General features: G+C 35.4%; 4 protein-coding genes across 4 annotated transcripts; 1 reads left to right on the top strand and 3 right to left on the bottom strand.

The window, feature by feature from the left end:
* Positions 1–1,916: 1,916 nt before the first annotated feature.
* LOC119073699 (polyubiquitin-like) lies at positions 1,917–4,101 on the bottom strand. The gene is made up of 2 exons (XM_037179299.1): positions 3,906–4,101; positions 1,917–3,778 (listed from the first exon to the last, which is right to left on the bottom strand). The coding sequence occupies exon 2, from the start codon at positions 3,770–3,772 to the stop codon at positions 1,982–1,984; it is 1,791 nt and encodes a 596-aa protein (XP_037035194.1). The 5' UTR covers positions 3,773–3,778; positions 3,906–4,101; the 3' UTR covers positions 1,917–1,981.
* Positions 4,102–7,599: 3,498 nt separating this feature from the next.
* On the bottom strand, positions 7,600–8,511 carry LOC119073205. Its single transcript, XM_037178515.1, has one exon. It carries the CDS (start codon positions 8,509–8,511, stop codon positions 7,600–7,602), a length of 912 nt encoding a protein of 303 aa, XP_037034410.1.
* A 3,596-nt stretch (positions 8,512–12,107) lies between these two features.
* Positions 12,108–13,494, top strand: LOC119073713 (probable inactive serine/threonine-protein kinase fnkC). Its single transcript, XM_037179336.1, has 2 exons — positions 12,108–13,000; positions 13,071–13,494. The coding sequence occupies exons 1-2, from the start codon at positions 12,149–12,151 to the stop codon at positions 13,221–13,223; spliced, it is 1,005 nt and encodes a 334-aa protein (XP_037035231.1). The 5' UTR covers positions 12,108–12,148; the 3' UTR covers positions 13,224–13,494.
* Positions 13,451–14,433, bottom strand: LOC119073717 (trypsin 3A1-like). Its single transcript, XM_037179340.1, has 2 exons — positions 14,319–14,433; positions 13,451–14,257 (listed from the first exon to the last, which is right to left on the bottom strand). Exons 1-2 carry the CDS (start codon positions 14,358–14,360, stop codon positions 13,604–13,606), a joined length of 696 nt encoding a protein of 231 aa, XP_037035235.1. The 5' UTR covers positions 14,361–14,433; the 3' UTR covers positions 13,451–13,603.
* Between the last annotated feature and the right edge of the window lie 4,778 nt (positions 14,434–19,211).

Genomic DNA, 19,211 nt, shown 5'->3' on the forward strand with positions numbered 1-19,211 from the left:
TAAAGCGTAGAGAATCGTGCAATGGTCCGAATTGATGATGTTACCATGTAAATTGTGTATCCGTATAATAGCTCCAATAAACAATTAGGGGCTGGTGGGTGGCGTATACTGAGCTTGAAACATTCAACTATATATATATGAACACTGGTGAAGTTGATTTGATACAATGGAACGAGATTGCATTTAAATGTTGTTATTGATGGTAATGTTTTTGAAAAACAGAAATTATTAAATATTCTTTTCCGAATAACTTCAATAATTTACCAATTGAAATCAATTACATTAGGCACACAAAATTGCGGAATATTATTGACACGTGACAATTAAATTGAAAATATTTTTCACTAAAATTCACTAGGTTTGAATAATAAATAGCAAAATTAAATTGAAGGGATGCTACACCGTCGACAATACATTTATGCCACGCAAATTTACAATGTTTATCATTTAAATATCTTAACTACCGAAAATTATATTTTATTCCCGATCAACGAATTTCCACTGCGTCGGAAAATCCGCAAAATTATACGAAAGAAAATCTTCTAATTCGTAGAAAATCCGCAAAATTATATAAAATGCTTTAAAATATTCAAGAAAATCAAATCAATGCTTGAAAATTAGAAAATTATTTTTTTCATCCAAGCGTCTTAAAAAAACCTAATTTTCTACACTCAAATGTTGACGCTCTCTCTCTGATGACAGTTCAGGTGAGAAATTTTTTTATTTTTCTTACCTCTTGTTTCCCATGTGAACAAGTTTTATGTCTTTGCAACTGTTGTTTTGGGTTTGAAAAAATGGTGAAATATAACACGTTAATGTGTTTGTTTCGTCGATAAAAACGGTTATTCACCGCACGCAGGAACGAAAAATTAGGTGTTCCCCTCGGGGAAAAATAAAAAATTTCAACTCGAGCGAATTAAGACCATCGTTTTGCTCTAGCCGTAAACAAGCCGTTGCAATGTCCTATTTTCACCCTTGGTAAATTAATAACAATTAAAAATCATCCAAAATCGAGAAGAAAACCTCTGAAAATCCTGGGAAAACGAAAGGAAAATCTTTGAAAATTCCCAGGGGATTTTCTTCTTGAAAATTCTTTGTCCTCGGGTTTTCGGCCCCTTAAATGAAGAGATGTATACGCATCTGCTGTGAACCTTAGGCACTTTCGCTTGTCGCCCTGAGGGCCTAAATTATGAGAAAAATTCCGTAATTTATGCCCAAGACGTGAAAAAGATTTTGAACCTGCTACAAAGGAAGATATTAGTTAACGATCACTGTGAAGTGTATCACAGGGAAAAAGTATTTTTTGGAGCCGAAGTGACACGCATCTGTGAATTGAATCGAAACGGAATCCGCCAAAGTATTTAACTAGACGTTCCATTTTCATCAATTTTACGATGACCTCAAAAGTAAAGTTCATTGGAAGTGTGCGCATCGAAGAATCCGAATACTGCAAAATGGTATTCTCATGAACTGGAGCTATTTTTACCGTCAGATGAGACTAAATTGGTTGTTCAACGAAATCCATGCCGCAGTGACAATGACGAAATAGTCAGTCCTTGAACTTGGTGAAGTCATAAGCTTTAAGGATAACCGATAATCGAGTAAGTTTATGCAACTTCTTCTTAAGAACAGAGACAACTGAATTTATTTGGACCTTTTACCACTCAAAAATTGAACATCTGTCAATGCTTTTAGAAACCATTTTATCACCAATCTTCTGCACATGGTCAATCGAATCTAATTACCGCATAAAAATTATAAGAAATGATTTGACGAAACGAATGTCTACCATTAGCAACGGAGGTGATGCTAGAAGTCGCTTCAACGTCGAAACTGATCGAGTGTCTGACTAATTCTAATTGGCATTGCAAGTGTAAATTTTTCGTTCCATCAACCAAACATCGGAAAAATCCACACAAATCTGTATTTATTATTGCTCCAAAAAGTTTGACAATTTTTGTTATTTTACATTGAAGGTATTTTAGTTCATCATACGCATTTCTATGATAAATTCTTCAATCTCAATAGACTTATCTTCGTCGAAGGAACCGTATCGGAATTGTTGCTCGGATTTGGCGCCTTGTCCTATTGCTCCTCTCTCACCCACCGGATAGACTAGCGGCTCTTCATTGTTCAAGGAAAAGAGACAGCCAGGACAAGTTTTACAGTTGCATCCACCACCTCCTCTAAGTCGAAGAATCAAATGCAACATTGACTCCCTTTGAATGCTATAATCAGAAACAGTTCGTCCATCTTCTAACTGCTTTCCAGCGAAGATGAGTCTCTGTTGATCTGGAGGAATTCCTTTGTAGTTTTGAATCATCAACTTTATGTCTTCAATCGTTGCTTCGATTTTAACTGCCAATGTGATCACTTCCCCAGTCAACGTCTTCACAAATATTGGCACATTTCCTTTAATGAAACCAGCCAAGTAGAGCGAATCACCAAATGTGATTTCGGACTCCTCAATCGTCGCGTCATCATTGGACAACAATTTCCATTTGAATGTCAATCCTTGCTGAACTTGAGGAAAGCCCAACTTTTTCTCAATTTGACGTTTCAAGTGTACAATCTTATCGAGAGGAGATACCTCCAACTGATGCCGTTTGTAGAGAGCTCCGAAGACACAAACTGGATACCGATCGTAGCTTAGGTGAATCGTGTCACCGTTTTCGATGGTGTACCATTTGAACGTCATTTCATCGGCAAGGGTTAGATTTCCCAGCTGAAGAAATTGAAGACCTGGACGAATTCCCAGAACGTTTTGGATTTTACGTTTTAAGACATTGATCTGGTCAGTTCGGCCGACAAAAAATGTATTTTCTCGCTTCTTCCAGATGTTCTGATCCTTACACTCCAAAGTGATTGTGATTCCATCTTCAACGAGATCAATACTGTCACCGTCGCCATAAACATATTCGAACAATTTTCTATCACCATCAAGAATGGCTCGATTGTAAAAGAGTGTTTGACGATCTACAGAAATTCCAGTTCTGTGCTCGATTTTCACTTTCAACGTCTTGGATGTATCCATTGGGAAAATGTCGAAACGAATTCGCTTGCCTCGGTTGGTCTTCAAATAAATCGATTTGTGGTATTTCATGTCAAACGTGACGCCGGCACAAATGTTTTGTTCAAAATCTCCCAAGAATTGATTTTTGCTAATCAATTCGTCGTTGCATCTGATTTCTTGAATCTTTTTTCCGATTGCTTCTGTCATCAGTCTGTTCAAATCGCCGACTCTGTCTGACGATTTCATATCAAATTGACGGCAGATTGTTTTTCCAACTTCGTCGACCACTTTGACTTGTACGCAAAGGCTGCGAATTGGCTTTGCGTATTTGACTTGAAACTTCATTTGACTGACAAGAGTTGATGCTTCTCGAAAGGACAGCTTATGCGCAGTAGCTGCCGTCGAGACCAGCTCTTTTCCCGCTTCACTAGACTGACGAACGAAACGGAAGTTGTTGCCATTTGACTGCATCGTTTTGAGTGCCCAATTTGAATTTTCATCGACAATGAAGCCCTTTTCCTCATTGTTAACATTCATGTAATAACAAAGTGGTCTGCTTTGATCCTTGTTGGCTACATGAATTTCAAAGTCCACATCGTTCTCCTTGAAGAGGGCGTAGAAGATATTTGGCTTTGGGCCAAATGTCAGTGCGGCTTTCTGCAGTCTTCCCAATATCTTATTGTGGTAAAATATCTCGAATGTTGAACCACCTACGGGTAAGGTTACACAGTCTGTGTTTTTCTTCAACGACGCTCTCATGATGAACTGTCAAACAAAAATATTTTAGGTTAGATACTTGGGATAGACGGAGTGAGCATTTCAGCGTCATATGATAAAATGGACAACTAAAATTCAATTGAATGAAAACATAAATTTTACGGTATGTACGCACATCGAATGAGTTCTCGCGAAAATTATAAATTGGTTTTTGATGACGACTTATTAAAATTTGTTAAACACAAATGATCCGACACATAATATATATAGAAACAATGGACGTATTCAATCAATTGCGCATTTTTTATACGTGATGCAAAAAACGGATTGCAAAATGTTACTGAGATGATGAAGCCAGAGAAGTGATAGTGTCGCCCACGAACACTGACAGCTACACTGTCAACGCTGTGAAAAACAGGAAAAACATTGAAATTGAAATTATTGGGCCGCCGTTTAATTTTATGTTTGGTCAGGATCAACAAAAACGTTAAATTTTATAGATTCCCAATGTATAAAACGTGAAATTATAATTGTTTCTTGTGTGGCGGAAATTTTTGCGCTTATTATTTTACAAGAAAACCATTCAAACATTTTTTTCTAGTTTCAAACGTGAACAAAGTGGCTCAGGGTAATCTGGCACACCATACAAATTGATGATGTGTCAGATTCCCCGATGCCAACAAAGTGTCTGCTCAATTAGAATTTTAGGTGAACGATTCGATGAAAAAGTGAACCGAAATAGTTATTTCAACGCTTCCATGAAAATGCCGCTACGTTAGAACGACCTCCGAACTTTCCATTTTGAATTTCGACCGCACTTACGGCGTGAATTGTGTTGCACCGCCTTCGTGATCAACTCAGAGCTGTGCTGTCTTAACCTGTTCTTTCAGAACCTTGGGCCTAACGAACACGATTTCATCCGTAGAGATCGGTTTTCATATAAATATTGATGAGGTTATGTCTCTAAGGATGGAATTTGACAATTCTGACGTATTCTGTAAAACGGTCGGTAATTTCGTTAATTCTTCCTTATTTTTTTAAAAATCCAGTTCGTGAAAAACAATTTAAGAAAAATCAACAAAATTACTGATTACTTGAAAGATTTCTTATGTTTGACGTCTAAAACGTCACTTTGACAGATGGAATATACCTACTTCGGCTCGGTACATAATTTCCAAATCGTCAAAATAAACATTTTAGACAGAGGTGCATAATCTACTATTATCTGCCGAGAACAGGTAAACAAATTTGCCCTAGAGGGATAACATCGAGATTATCGTTCTAGGTAATAGTTATTTATGACATCGAGTGCGAAGTACTTATTAGGCTCTGTACATAATGAACAGGAGCGGGCCAATTATAGAACCTTGCGCTACTCCCACAATAATGCGTTAGAAATCGCTGGTGATCGTTCCAATCGATGTGGCGGTTTGTCGGCCTTTAAGATATCAAAAGATGAGTTTGGCTGCTCGTTGTGAGAAACCAATGCGACTAACTTTGATAGCGTTTGTGGAGTGAATACAATGAATTATGTTTGAAAATTGACGGATCTCACCGCAACTGCAGATCTCACTGTTTTAAATTAAAGAAAACTCAAATCTTTCGTACAATGGATTACGAGATGCCATCAAGCTTGGTTTTCTTTGTCAGTTATTTCACGTTTTGCTTGCTGGGAATATTACAACATTATTCTTTCAAGTTCAAAAACAACGTCTCAACCCCACAAACAACCAATTAACGATTGAACTATTCCAGTTAAATTCAACTATTCTCATTGTCGTACACTTGAAGTCGAACATTCTGAACGTAATTCGTGCTTCTAATGCTAAAATTGACTAACATTTTTTTTGAATACTCTCGTATCGTTTTGCTCTAATGATCAGAGAATTGAATATATTTCAGCGAAGGTGTACACATGCCTAGATACAAATTAGTAAAGTACAACATATACAACCGACTGACTATAAGGAGATCATAATATTAACTCTCATCCCGACTGTACACACATCCCATATAAACATTCATATCATTGCTCTCGTTTAATATATTACCTGCGGAATGAAAACGCAGAACAAACAATACCTTTGTGTTCATCATTCAAATGAAAATTTGTTATTCAATGAACGTAGCTCGCATTTAAAATTGAAAACTTCGCATTTGATTGTAAATTGTCGCAGAAAATGGTGAAGTATAGGAGAAAGTAAACGAATCGTACAAAATACATTTCATTCTCTTATCCAGTACACATTCTGTTGATATCATTGATATCATCGGAAGTCACATAGCAATTAGCTGTGACACGGATTGCTACTTTTGTGCTATACAGCATAGGCAGTACATTTTATGTACGTATGAAGCATAATATAAATTTGGGACAGAAAAAGGGGTGAAGGATGTGCTTTGCATTATATTCTCATTGATATATTTCGAATGAGAAGTTTCCATAATGTGTTAATATTCCATTTTGAATTCTTGCAGATAGATTATGCCGATGCTTTTAGACGTAAATTGATCTAGCTAGCATTCTACTCTACTTTCCATCACTTCTGCTAACGTATTGTTTTCAGTACCTTTCCCATTTTTTTCCAATCCCAATCCCAATATAAATATTATTCCTCGTTCCCCAGACTATTTGCGTAAAAAAAACTCATTTTTATTCGCATAAATAAATTTTGCTTAAACATATATCAAACATCACGAAATCTCTCTGTGGACTATCCGCAATCGCTTAAATTCACGCTTTTTTATTGAAGCCTTTGTTTTGCGTGTTGTGTATTTACACTCGTGCTATATACAGATATATATTATATTTCAGGAGGAAGCGTATCATCTCCTGGGACCATCTACTGGAGGATGGATTGTTATGTATTTTGTATGGTGAGGTTGAAATTGTGGATGAGGATTTTGATTCGAAAAATATCAGAAATAAAATGGTTGTGTAAAAATTGTCGATATGTACGTATGGATGGATATATGCATGAATGTATATAACATCATGTTGTTTGTCCATCTATTTGTCAAGCTTTCAAATGAGAAAATCAATCAAACATAAATCAACGAATATTACCGAACTGGTTCAGATAAAGTCGAAACAAATGCAGAGCCCAGTGTGGAGGTAACATTAGTATGATCTGCATTCCCTATTTTATTTTAAAGCTACGAAAAATATATATTATTTCACTGGTCCTTTCGTCGAGCTATCAAGAATTATTTTAGTTTAGTTTTTGTACATACTCTAGTACATTTGTCGGATCATTGTTGAAACGGATCAACAATAATCTAGTATATATTAAGATTGTCGGAATAGCTCAACCAAAAGACAATAGTTTTTGCCAATATATTTCGTTCTTAATTCAAGAACATCATCAGGGCTGTAACAAAAATAATTCATTGATAACAACACAAATCATAGCTGTATAAAGAGACACAGCGTACCTATGTATAATTACATTCGTACAAAATAGCAAAAACTGCCCACAACAAAGGTTCTGTGTATGTTCCATCTGCATTAATCATAAATAAAACAGATTATAAGAAAATGCTATTCGCACTACATTAGCAAAATCAACTTACAGAAACAAACACTTCCTCAAAAACATTAATAAAATCAGAAAAAAACTCCTCCACAACAACCGGCAAAATCACAACAGTAACTTTGAAAACGTAAAGAACCACTTCCTAGAAAAGCTTTGCCATCCGTTTTACAAAAGTACGACTAACAAAACTTTAATGGCATTCTCATTCGGTGCGACAATTCAAATGATGTTATTGTATGCAGTCGATAGAAAAACTGATTCTTTCTGTTTGTTGATGCAATTTGGGTTCTTCCTTATGTGGATCATTTCTAAAACACAACGTTTCTTCTTGTTCTATTCAAATTCGAGGATTTCTACATCGTCCCACTTCGGTTCATGATTTAATGTAACAGCATGTTCGGTGATGGCACTATGATCAATGTTCTTGATCTTGGCGTTGTATTTATGCTGGTACATTCTTCTTTTCAACTTCTGCTTCGTCTGTCCAATGTAAATGGCATCGCAAGAGCATGTGACTTTGTAAACAACATTAGATTGTTCCAACTTGACTGTCTTGTCTTTCAGTATGCTGAAACAATATTTTTTAACATTGTTGTCACCTCTACCAACTGTTGTAAAATGTTCTTTGCAAATAGATTTCAGACTTTCAAACAAGCCTCTGGAATACGGAATTGCTGCAGTTGGCTTATCATGTTGTAGTCCATGAGCTGGTAGTGGATCGTGGGTTGAACGGCTGTCTTTTTCTGCAATCTTCAACTTCGTTTTACTAATGATGTCTTCCGTCAATTTGCTAGGATATCCATTAGACTGCAACGTGTTCCTTAGTAATTGGAAATTTTGTTCGTGAAAATCTGGGTCAGATAGTACCAAAATCTTTTCAGTCAACAAAGCGACTGTGTTTTTCTTATAGGCCAATGGAAGGTGTGATTCAAAATTCATGTATCTACCTGACCATGATGGTTTATGATACAAATCCAATTTAATACTACAACCGTCTCTTATGATAACCAATTCTAGAAACGAAATTCTTTGATTGGATTCTTTTTCAATGGTGAACTGTACATGTGGGTTGTAGTCATTAAATGCTTTCAGAATCTGATCTGCTTTGTCCTCTGGAACCGCTGTGAGTATATCATCAACATATCTCCAGAAGAAAGGTAGCTTGAAACCAAGCTTATTGATGACCACTTCTTCCAGAATTTCAAGAATTAAATCTGCAAAAACTGATGATGACGGTGAACCCATTGGTGCGCCAAAAATTTGTTTATAAAAGGTTCCTTCGTATTGAAAACAGCACTTTTCAATTACTATACGCAAACCTTCTAGAAAATCATCTTTCGGCAAGTTGGTGTGTTTCTTGATTATGCTCCACTTTTTATGAATGGCTGCATAGATTAATTCGCTTGGTATTTTGGTGAAGAGAGATACTACATCCAACGATATTAAGACATGATTTCGTGGAAGTCTAACTTTTCGTAATTTTTTGGCCAATTCAGTAGAGTTCTTGATCGACCGGTACGTTTTTCCTACCACATTTTTTTAGAATCCTGCTGTACATCTTAGAAAGCTGGTATGTAGGTGAATTAATGCTGGATGCAATTGGTCTTATCGGGTACCCTGATTTGTGTACTTTCACCAAACCATAAATTTTAGCACAAACACTGTTGTATGTTCTCATCCATTTTGCTTCATTGTTGGTAATATATTGATGGTCTTCCCACTTCGTGATAAGAGCATTGCATTGGAACTGAATCTGGTTGCTGACATCACGTTCCAGCACTGTGTATGTTGTACGGTCATTCAACAGAGTCATCATCTTGTCATTATACTCGGTTTTTTCCATTACAACAGTAACATTGCTTTTGTCCGCATTCAGCACTAACAATTCTGGATGTTGGTATAAGAACTGTTTCGTTGCAATGATGTTAGCTTTGATGATTTCGTCAACTGTACCATATCTATTGGGTGCTTTCTTGAAATTAGTAACCGCATTACATATTTTGTTGCGCACTTCTACTCTATCAATGGCACCTAAATCCTGTAACTTCGGTTCATAATTGGAATTGGAATAATCTAGTACATATTGTGAAGGGATTGGTCAGCATACATTCTTCCGAACAGTTCGCAATTTTTGCTTGAAAGAAGTGAATTACTTTGAAAATACTGTTTTACCAGGTTACCACTCTTCCAAAAATATATATTTTTTTTTATTTATTAAAGTACTCCAAGGAGAAACTAGGCGAACACTTTGTCCCACCTACTTCCATTGGCATCTATTAAAAAATATCATAGCATCATGTTCAGATGCTATGCGAATAACAACTGTCCCAGTATGTTAATCTTTCTAGTTATTGTAGGAACTGTAAAGGGTATTTTCTGTTCCTTCATTCAGTCGATCATTCGTACACATCTTGATCTCTGTGAAAACAGCGAAACTGACCAGCTGAAGTCGAAACGAAAAAGTGTAACGTTAATGTTGAATGTCATTGTACTTAGCTTCGATTTTATTTTTATTCAAAATATGAAATGTTACCAAAGTCTTCGTTCAATAGGGATGGAGTGATTCGACAAAGTGAGGCAGAGCGTGCTGTCAGTATTGGAAATATATAGACGTAGAGTTGAAAACATTCAGACCCAATCCCCGTGAAAGGAAATGTAAGGCTGGATTTCCTTGTTTCGAATAAATTGGTAACGTGCAGCTTTATAACTTTATGTCTTATCTTTTGACAATCCGATCGTACGAAATATGAAATGTATGGAATTCATGGTAAATTTCAGAAAAATTAAAAGAAACGGAAATTTTGACTTCAATATTCCACAAAGATCTCGACGAACAACTTTTTTTTTCTGCTAAGGTAAATGTGCTGTTGCATTATTTATAGAAAAATAAAACTTGTCGCAAAGTTAAAATTCATTTAAAGAAATTTATTCGAACAGGTGGTGTATGCGCCCCACGACTATAATCTCTACTTACCTATAAATTCTCTATTCCATGTCAAAAATTTATTCGTCTTGACAGTCAGACTGTTTCAAAGAGAAATAATACATACTGCATACATTTACGTATATCTGTAGAGTGTAGATAGATAATACATTACTGTTGTCTATAAACATCTTATGGCGTTCTGCAACTGTATTGCCATTATTAATGTTTAAAAAAAGAAATAAAAAATTGATTTGGAGGCACCGTTTTACATGTACTCAGAGTACTTTTAGCAGATTATAACGAGAATTAGTTTCGGAGTGTAATAAAACTCATTTTATATAGGCTAGACATTGTCTAAATGTGGCTCACGATTGCCAAAATTTTGTAATTCCCTCTCTTAAATCCTCTCACTTTAAGGGATTATTCATAAATTACAGTCGGTGACTTTCAAATGAGTGGCGCATTTGTTTTTCAGATGATCCAATCATTCAAACAAATTCGCTTGTTTTTACGGTAAACAATGTGCACCCTTTAAAGACGTAAAACCATTTTACATGCTACATGCACCGTAAACCGTACTTTTCATGTTTCAAGCACTATTTTCGACGCCCTCAGCATGTAATAAATATTATGCACGTATAACAAGGCGGTCGAGGCTTGCCGAGACGGCTTGTTATACGTGCATATTCTTTTTTATCGCATAAGCGAAAACGAGACAACAAGATATGCGAATGACACTTTGACAATTTACAGAAGTATAATGTTTGTTTACATATCCTAGGTGAATAATTTTTTCGGGAAATCACACCGCGTATGCGATAAAATCCATTACATAGCTCGCGATAAAATAAAAATTCTCGTTTTAGTGTGTTCACTGACCTCGGCTACGCCACGGATCAACAACATTCACACGAAAACTGTACTTTTTATCTTTTTATACCAGGTCATGTAATACTATTTTCATGTGAATTTAGTTGATCCGAGGCGAAGCCGAGCTCAATAAACACACGAAAATGAGACGTGTCATTTTTATACCGAGTTATGTAATGAATTTTACATGCTACATACGTCGAAAACCGTACTTTTCATGTTTGAAGCACGTTTTCGACGCCCTCAGCATGTAATAGTATTTTACATGCTACATGCGTCGAAAACCGTACTTTCCATGTTTTAAGCACCTCTTTCGACGCCCTCAGCATGTAAAATCCATTACATAACTCGGGATAAAAATGAAAAGTCTCGTTTTCGTGTGTTTATTAACCTTGGCTTCGTCTCGGATCAACAAAATTCACACGAAAACTCTACTTTTCATCTTTTTATCCCTAGTCATGTAAAATACTATTACATGCTGAGGGCGTCGAAAACGTGCTTCAAACACAATTGTTTATATGAGCTGAAAAACGAAAAACGTCACTTATTTCAAAGTAGGCTTTTACGTAACGCTTTTTCAGTGCTGTCATCAAAATCAAATCCTAAATAACGCGAGAAATACGCGCTCTCTGAAGTTAAAACTATATGCTCTATCCTCACATATTGGAGGTTAGAGCCAAGTTTTAACTTTGCAGGTCGTGTACCTCTCAAGTTATTTAAGATTTAATTTTGATGACAACACTGAAAAAGGGTGACCTAATTTATGAATGATCCGTAACACAAATTTCATTCAGCTATTCAAAGCGAATTTAATCAAATTCATTCCACAAAAAATGTCAATGCCGAAGTAAAGAGTTTGGTTGGTCTTTCCTCATATAAGAAAGATGATAAGACCTAAGCATGTTGTTCTTGCAGTGATTAATATTTAGTACAGTCCTACGTGAGACACCCTGTAGCACATTTGTACATGCACAGATATATTTTGTCCGGCAGTCTAACTGCTTCACACGGATTTGTCTCTGTTCGACAAACGAGTCTAAATTCAATTTCGTTGAAGAAGCATCAGTTATAAAGTGATCATCAAAAATGGAGGTTCCACAGTTAACTCTTCGCTTTACTATCGTGAAAATTAAGCAGAAAAATTTATTTTTCTCGGAAATTTTTGAATTACGCGGTCTGCAATGGCAAATTAAAGTGCATAAACGTAAGGACGCACTAAACGTATATCTGAAAAGCCTAAATAAGGATAAATCTGCAGATTGGTCGTGCATGGCATCGTGTAGAGTGCAACTAATTTCATTGTGTCGGCAAGCGTACGAAAAATCCTTTAAATCGCCTAGAGAGTTTAGTGCTAAACATCTCAGTCATGGATTTAAAAAATTTATTTCACTGAAAGACTTGTTTGATCCAGCGAAGAGCTACGTCGAGAACAATTCCATTGTTTTGGAAGTAAAAGTTAAAGCGAACTTGCCGATGAAATTGTCGGATGATTTGGTCAAGAAATTGACATTCGTTCGTTTAACGATTGACAACATAAATGCTTCGTGTGGATTTCTTTCACCGGTGTTCGAAATGTCCGGCATACCATGGCGTATTAAAGTCTACACGCGAAAAATTGATAAAGAGAGGGTCATGGCTGTTATGCTGAATTGCGCATACAGCGATACTAAGAGGTGGTCGTGTCAGGCCGCAGCCAGTTTTCAATTGAAATCATTCGATCCAGTGCAGCGCCCTCACCAGTGGCAATTCAGCAAAAAGCACAAATTCTCTCGAAAGTCTGTATCGCACGGTTGCAGAAGCTTTATAACTTGGGACGACCTACTAGACGAGGGCAAATCATTTGTCCGAAACGGTTCGATTGTTTTCGACATAGAAATGATTGTGGAGAAAACGACTGGCATTGGAACCAAGAAAACTACCGAGTGTCCGATTTGCATGGTATGAAGAGAAATTTTTATTTTTTTTTGCGTATACTAAAGCCATTTGCATATACCCAAACCATTTACAGGAAAACTTACTGGAACTACCCGTTAGAACAACCGAATGTGGTCATGTATTTTGTCAGTTTTGTATCGAAAGAGCCGTTACAACCAGAAATATTTGTCCGACCTGTAAAGAACCATTACTTCCATCTCAACTATTTCCCATTTATTTGCCGTAAGCTTCGTTTAATTCAGATATTGATAGTCCAACTGTTCCTGTTTTTTTGTTTATAACGATGTTGCGTTATCGCTGCAAGTGAAAATTATTTTTTTTGTTAAATAATTCATAAGTCAAGGATGCTTTAAATTTTATTAAAACTAAAAAAATTGAAAGTCCAGTTCTAGCTCTTAATGTTTTCATTTCTAACAATTTTGTAGGTCTAACTTTTAAGTCAAATTTTATTTCTTAAGGATTATTATTTGGTTGAAAATATATTTAAAAACCAAAGTCTTTTGTACTAAGTCTTGCCTTTCATTCAACCGAATCAGGAGAATCATCTCTTTGATGATCGTACTATGTTAGCGACAATGAAAGTCGCTCAAGAAATACCAAACTACACTAAGACAGCCGTTTAATAACTTTTCGAATGAATTTACCAAACACAGCAACATTAGTGAAAACGTCTGGTCGATTCTGATTGCATTGAAAACCAAAGCACTTAATTCCAACGAGCTTTCCTTGAACAACTAATGGACTTCCGGTGGCAAAGTCAATGCATTTCTCGTTAGCTATTCCAGCCGCACAGAACATTCGTTTGGTTATATTTACTTCAGCCACTCGTTCGCATTCTGATCTACGATAAACGTTAACTGATTTCAACTGTAATGACCCATGGACAGGAACACTCTTGCTATATATCCATCCAGTTAATAAACATTTTTCATCGGACGTACGTTTCTCTGATATGGGTATCACGTCGATATTTGAAGTGGAAATAGCTAGACATCCTTTGAGCTTCAAAATGGCTATGTCGTATTCATGGCTTGATTCGTTGAACTTTTTGTGTGTAATAATTTTGGAAACTTCAGTCTTTACTCCATCGCCTTTGTTGCAGTCTTCCGCTCCGGCTCTAACAATTAGTTGGCTTTGTTTTGCTCCAGCAACACATCTGGCTGTCGTCACAATGTATGCGTTGTGGATTATAGCTCCATTGCATAAAAATTCCCCATTACTTAGAATGGGTACGGTATACGTACCAAAAGCAATTGATGCCTAAACAGGAACCACAATTAACTTTACAGAATTTCAGCACACAATGTATGTACACTTATACCTGACTCAACAACAGTGTCGACAATATGATAGATACTCTCATTCTGTTCAAGTCAAAAATTATGAACGAAATAAGCGTCTTAAATTTACATGCGAATGTCTATATTAGTATCTATGGATACAGCGGATAGACGAATATTTTAATGGAATTTTTTCCATAGTTCAGTAAAATCCAACGATTTTACCACTTTATTAGGTATCGGTTGTTAGATCACCTGGTGAGTGGAAAGTTTGTGTTTGCTATTTAAAGTTTCGATATCAGAGTCTGCTGACCATCGGTAACCGTTGTCACATCAGATCATTACAGGAATACCTACCATCACTCATCCACAAATCAACCTATCGCACACAATTTCGCCAACTGATTGTGTATTGATTGAGAGAAGAAAAAAACTAACCGGACTTTATAGTATCATTGGGCACTAGCAATGAAATCCGAACGTCATACCATTTCTGTTCTTCCGTCGTCTTCCATGGTATCATCAACGCACTGCGAGCATGAGTGATGGTAGTGGCAACTGCCAAGTATTTTGATTGAAAATTTTTACCTAACTTTTTTACAGTGCAAAAATTTGTAAGACACACTGTCCAGTTACAGTGTTCTATTTAGAGTACCATTTATGCTTGAAGTGCGTTGGTATCTTTAAATTTTTTAATTTGAGTTGGTTTTCCTCTTCATCTCAATAAACTGATGCTTGACTGATTGGTTTAACCGTACTAATTAAAATATGGGAGAAAAGAATTTAATTGAAGCACAAAGTGTCAACAAACACCACCATAAATATTGATTCGAGTTATGTGCAAGTGTTTTTAAACAGAGACTATATTTTGCAGTACTGATTGGAGGAAATGAATGTTTTGCAAAATTGTTTTCTGCTTCATTTTACCCTTGAAGTAGACATAGTACATTGATCTACAGTTGATCAAATATTTTGATGATCAATTTTTTGATTGAGACTCATATTGCTGACTTTTGTCTTATTGAAATGGAGTTGGTTATATGTACTGGAGAAACTTCGTTTGGTGAAACTGATGACGGAAACGTGAGGAATGGTGGGGAAAAGTGTGCAAACTAATTGAAACCAACTTCACAATTTCACATAGTAATGAATAAGTGAGTGCGTCCAATTCTTTGAAATGAATGTAAATGAACTAAATACGGGGAATTCCCTTAGAAGCAAAGTTGGTTGTCATTAGTTTGCACACAAAACCGAACCGTCGATCGTCACGCCAGCGGTCATTTTAGTGATCTATACCCCCATTTACGATCTACTCACGAACATTTTTTATAATTGGCGGGATTTTTGAAATTAGTCTTAAAGAAAGTAAAAGACGCCTTATTTGTTATTAAAACATTTTCTTTGGTTTTTTTATTTGTAAAATTATTGTGTTGTCTTCACCATTAGTTTCTCCTGCACTTCTCACTTAATCTGGTGAATTTGATAAGTCAAATCAGTTTTTCGTCTTAAAATCCAAAAATAGGAAAACTTTTCTCATGAAAATCAATTAAAAACATGTCAGTGGAACATTTTAATGTTCACAATGGAAGGAAAAGGTGAAACAAAAACTGTCAACAAAAGAATTTCTTAAAGAATTTCCACCATACATTATACGAAGACTTCTGCGCCAAACGTATAACATAATACGAGAAAGTGAGTTATTTTATATAAAAGCTTTGCAAAACTTTAAATTACTTTATATCCATCGTGAAACACACATACCCTTATCAAAGGATAAATTGTTATGTGTAGGAACGAAATGAACCACCATCACCATCATCGCGTCTATATCTGACTGCAGACACCCTCTTTCAATAGAAAATAACATAGAACATTCGGTCTTCTGGCACTATTAACGATGTTTACGTTTTTTTTTTCTTCATCATCTTAGAACTTGGTATATTCATTCACTTACAAATTGTATTCCATATAATATACACATACAGGCTTACATCTCAGGACTGTGTACAGAAACATTTTCTACTTAAATGTAACGTTCAGACGGAAAACTGAACAGAAATATCCTTCCTTTTAATTTCTTAGTGAAAAATAGCGCCAACATCACTATTTGCTTCTGGCTGGAGAGTAAATAACTTGGAAAACTTAAATAGTATTGGGAGTTTATTTTCATGATTTTAATTTTTTTTTTCTTCTTCTTCTTCTGTGTGTACCAAGTCTATGTACAATTATTCTTCTGTGACTTAACAACAATATTGCCTAGTTTCGTGCAATTTTTCGATGAAATGGAGAATAGTTAGGGAAAATTGATACAACTTTGAACAGACTTTGTATTGGTGTGGTGAGCCGGATATTGTCGTAGTAGTGGAAGTTCAATTCTATTGATTGATTGTGTATGGTATCCGATCAGCAAATGTTATAGTATTGGATAACTGCTGAAATTTGGCTTAAGGAAAATAACTTAGGATCATAGAGACTTAGGATCGACCGGACCAAGGCCTAAAAAGCGTTAGATGGAACTATCTACAAACGAGTTCAACCTGATCGTACAGGCAGTACAAATGTGGTATGTAGTGCTGATTTCAATTTTATCCCATTTTCGCGAATTTTGTGATTTTCACAATTTGTAAAATTAGGGAAAATTCGTGATGATTCACCAAGGTTCATGAAAATTCAGGAAAATATTTTCATTTGTATGTGCCCTGTCCCAAACCAATTCCCATTCTAATGAAATTGAAATACTGATTGAACACAATTGCTTATTCGATATTACTCGTAAATTGTATTATCAACATCCTCCTCGCCCAATTAATTTCAGAAATTTATTACAATATTTCTCATCCTCTGTTACATTTTAAAATCCCTGTCAATTGCATCAAACAAAATTTTCGATACACAAATTAATACACCGATGCGTATACATGATCGGAACAACAAACATGATAATAAATAAAAATGCCAATCAAAGCATTATCTCACATTTAACATCTATTGCAACAATTTCGAGTTGAATTGTCGAAAAATTGAAAAAAAAGCAATACACAAATTATTCAACGACTTTAAATAATTAACATTAAAATGACAAATTTCATTAAATTCAATTAAAATTATCGTGTGCATTCTACGCTGTTATTGTGATAGTACCTACGACAATCATGACACTAGTGGAAAATGGTGGAAATTCCCAATGTAACAAACATGTAGAAGGGTAGTATTTGAAAATTGTTTTGTTTGCCTGCTATGCTAAGTGGTTTTATTATTTATGAGTATGTTGCTGTGTTAAGGTTTTGTATTATTATTATTTCAATATGTTGAATGTGTAAATACAATATAGAAACATAAGTGAACGGAAGTTACCTTTGTTTACGATTAAAGCTTTGAAAATTTGATGAACTGTATAGCTAGCTACAGGCTGAACTGTAGGACCCAGTAGATAGTAGTTGCAATCCGAACCTAGGATTGTTTTGAGAGCTTTTCACAATATTTCGTCTCCAACTACAGCTACGGACTCTCGACTCCACAATAGATACAATAAAAGAATTGAATAGCAAGGGTACACGATATCACATTGAACATCAAGTGATTACTTTATATCAATTTTACGATATTAGATTGACAATGCACTAAAGTTGGAATTCTATTAATATATTTACTGGAGATTTTTCGTTTGTAAAGTTATGAGAGACGAGTGAAATTCGACATGTTTTCTGATTTGGGAGTTCTAATTCATTTTTATTATCTAAACTTTTGTTCGGCACGCGATCGCAACAAGAATTAAATAATAAAAAAAATCTGGCTTTTCACAACGCAGGCGAGAAAATAGTCATTTTCTCCTCTCCGCTGAAACTTCGGAAGCCTTTGTTGTGAAAACGTTGTGTGTAAATCGGGAAAAAAGTTGGAAATTGCATTTCCTCATAAGAATACAATTTTGGTGGACTTCGTTTGTTACTTTCATTTTATTTGTTCCACACATATTCCACCACGTATAAGTAGCGTTTCTTCGATTCGACACGTACGTGTGAGTGAAACGACACTCTTTACGCTTCTTTTGTTGACAACATGTAGAACGATGTGGAACAATTAAAACTGTAGAATGCTAACCAATTGCAAACTTAAATTGAGTTGAGTTTAGAAATGAAATGATGAGAAGATTTTGACTTGTTAAATTGTTTCAGGGAATTTTTTTGATTAAAATTTAATGAAGTTTTGAAATGGTCAACCTCAAGAGGTTTCAGTCTAACCTGTCACAGACGGCAAGCATATTAACAGTTTTACTATTCAAACTACTACTTCATTTGATCGAAGATTTTAAGAGATCGATTTCAGAAATCTTTTACTTCATTTGTTTTGAACATGATTTTTCTACATAAGACCTAATCAGTTAGAGCTTGTCGTTTATTCTTGCTGTCGTTGTCGATAACAGATGACAGCCATCTGTAACAGGTTAATGGAATGGTCACGTAACAGTAATCAATTTATGCAACGGAAAACATAAATGTTTTATTTGTCGTTCGAATTTTCCGTTTTTCGTGGTTTTTGGACTTTTTCATAGTAAAACATTTTTTACAAAAATACCACGAGTTTGGTTTTCGATTTTCTGCGAGCCGACCAATCTTAGTGATTTTTTTTTTACAAAGGAAAAGTTTCAAACTCTCTTCAACTAAGAAAAAGAAATATTTTAATTTAAAAATCCACTTACTTCATTTTGTTCAAAATACTTCCGAAAAAAAAGAACCGAGAAAGGGAAAAAGAATGTCAATTTAAAGAAACTGAAAACTTTTCAAAACTGCAATCTATGAAATGAGAAAGATACGGGTATTTTACCAAAAGTATTCGTACCTATATCATTCTCTACTTTGTCCACTTTCCCATTTCGATATTTTCATTTTTTTCCTCTATTCCTTCCTACGTTATACCCACTTCTACCTCAACCACTC

This window comes from Bradysia coprophila, unplaced genomic scaffold (genome assembly GCF_014529535.1).
Source record: "Bradysia coprophila strain Holo2 unplaced genomic scaffold, BU_Bcop_v1 contig_138, whole genome shotgun sequence".
Lineage (NCBI taxonomy): Eukaryota > Metazoa > Arthropoda > Insecta > Diptera > Sciaridae > Bradysia > Bradysia coprophila.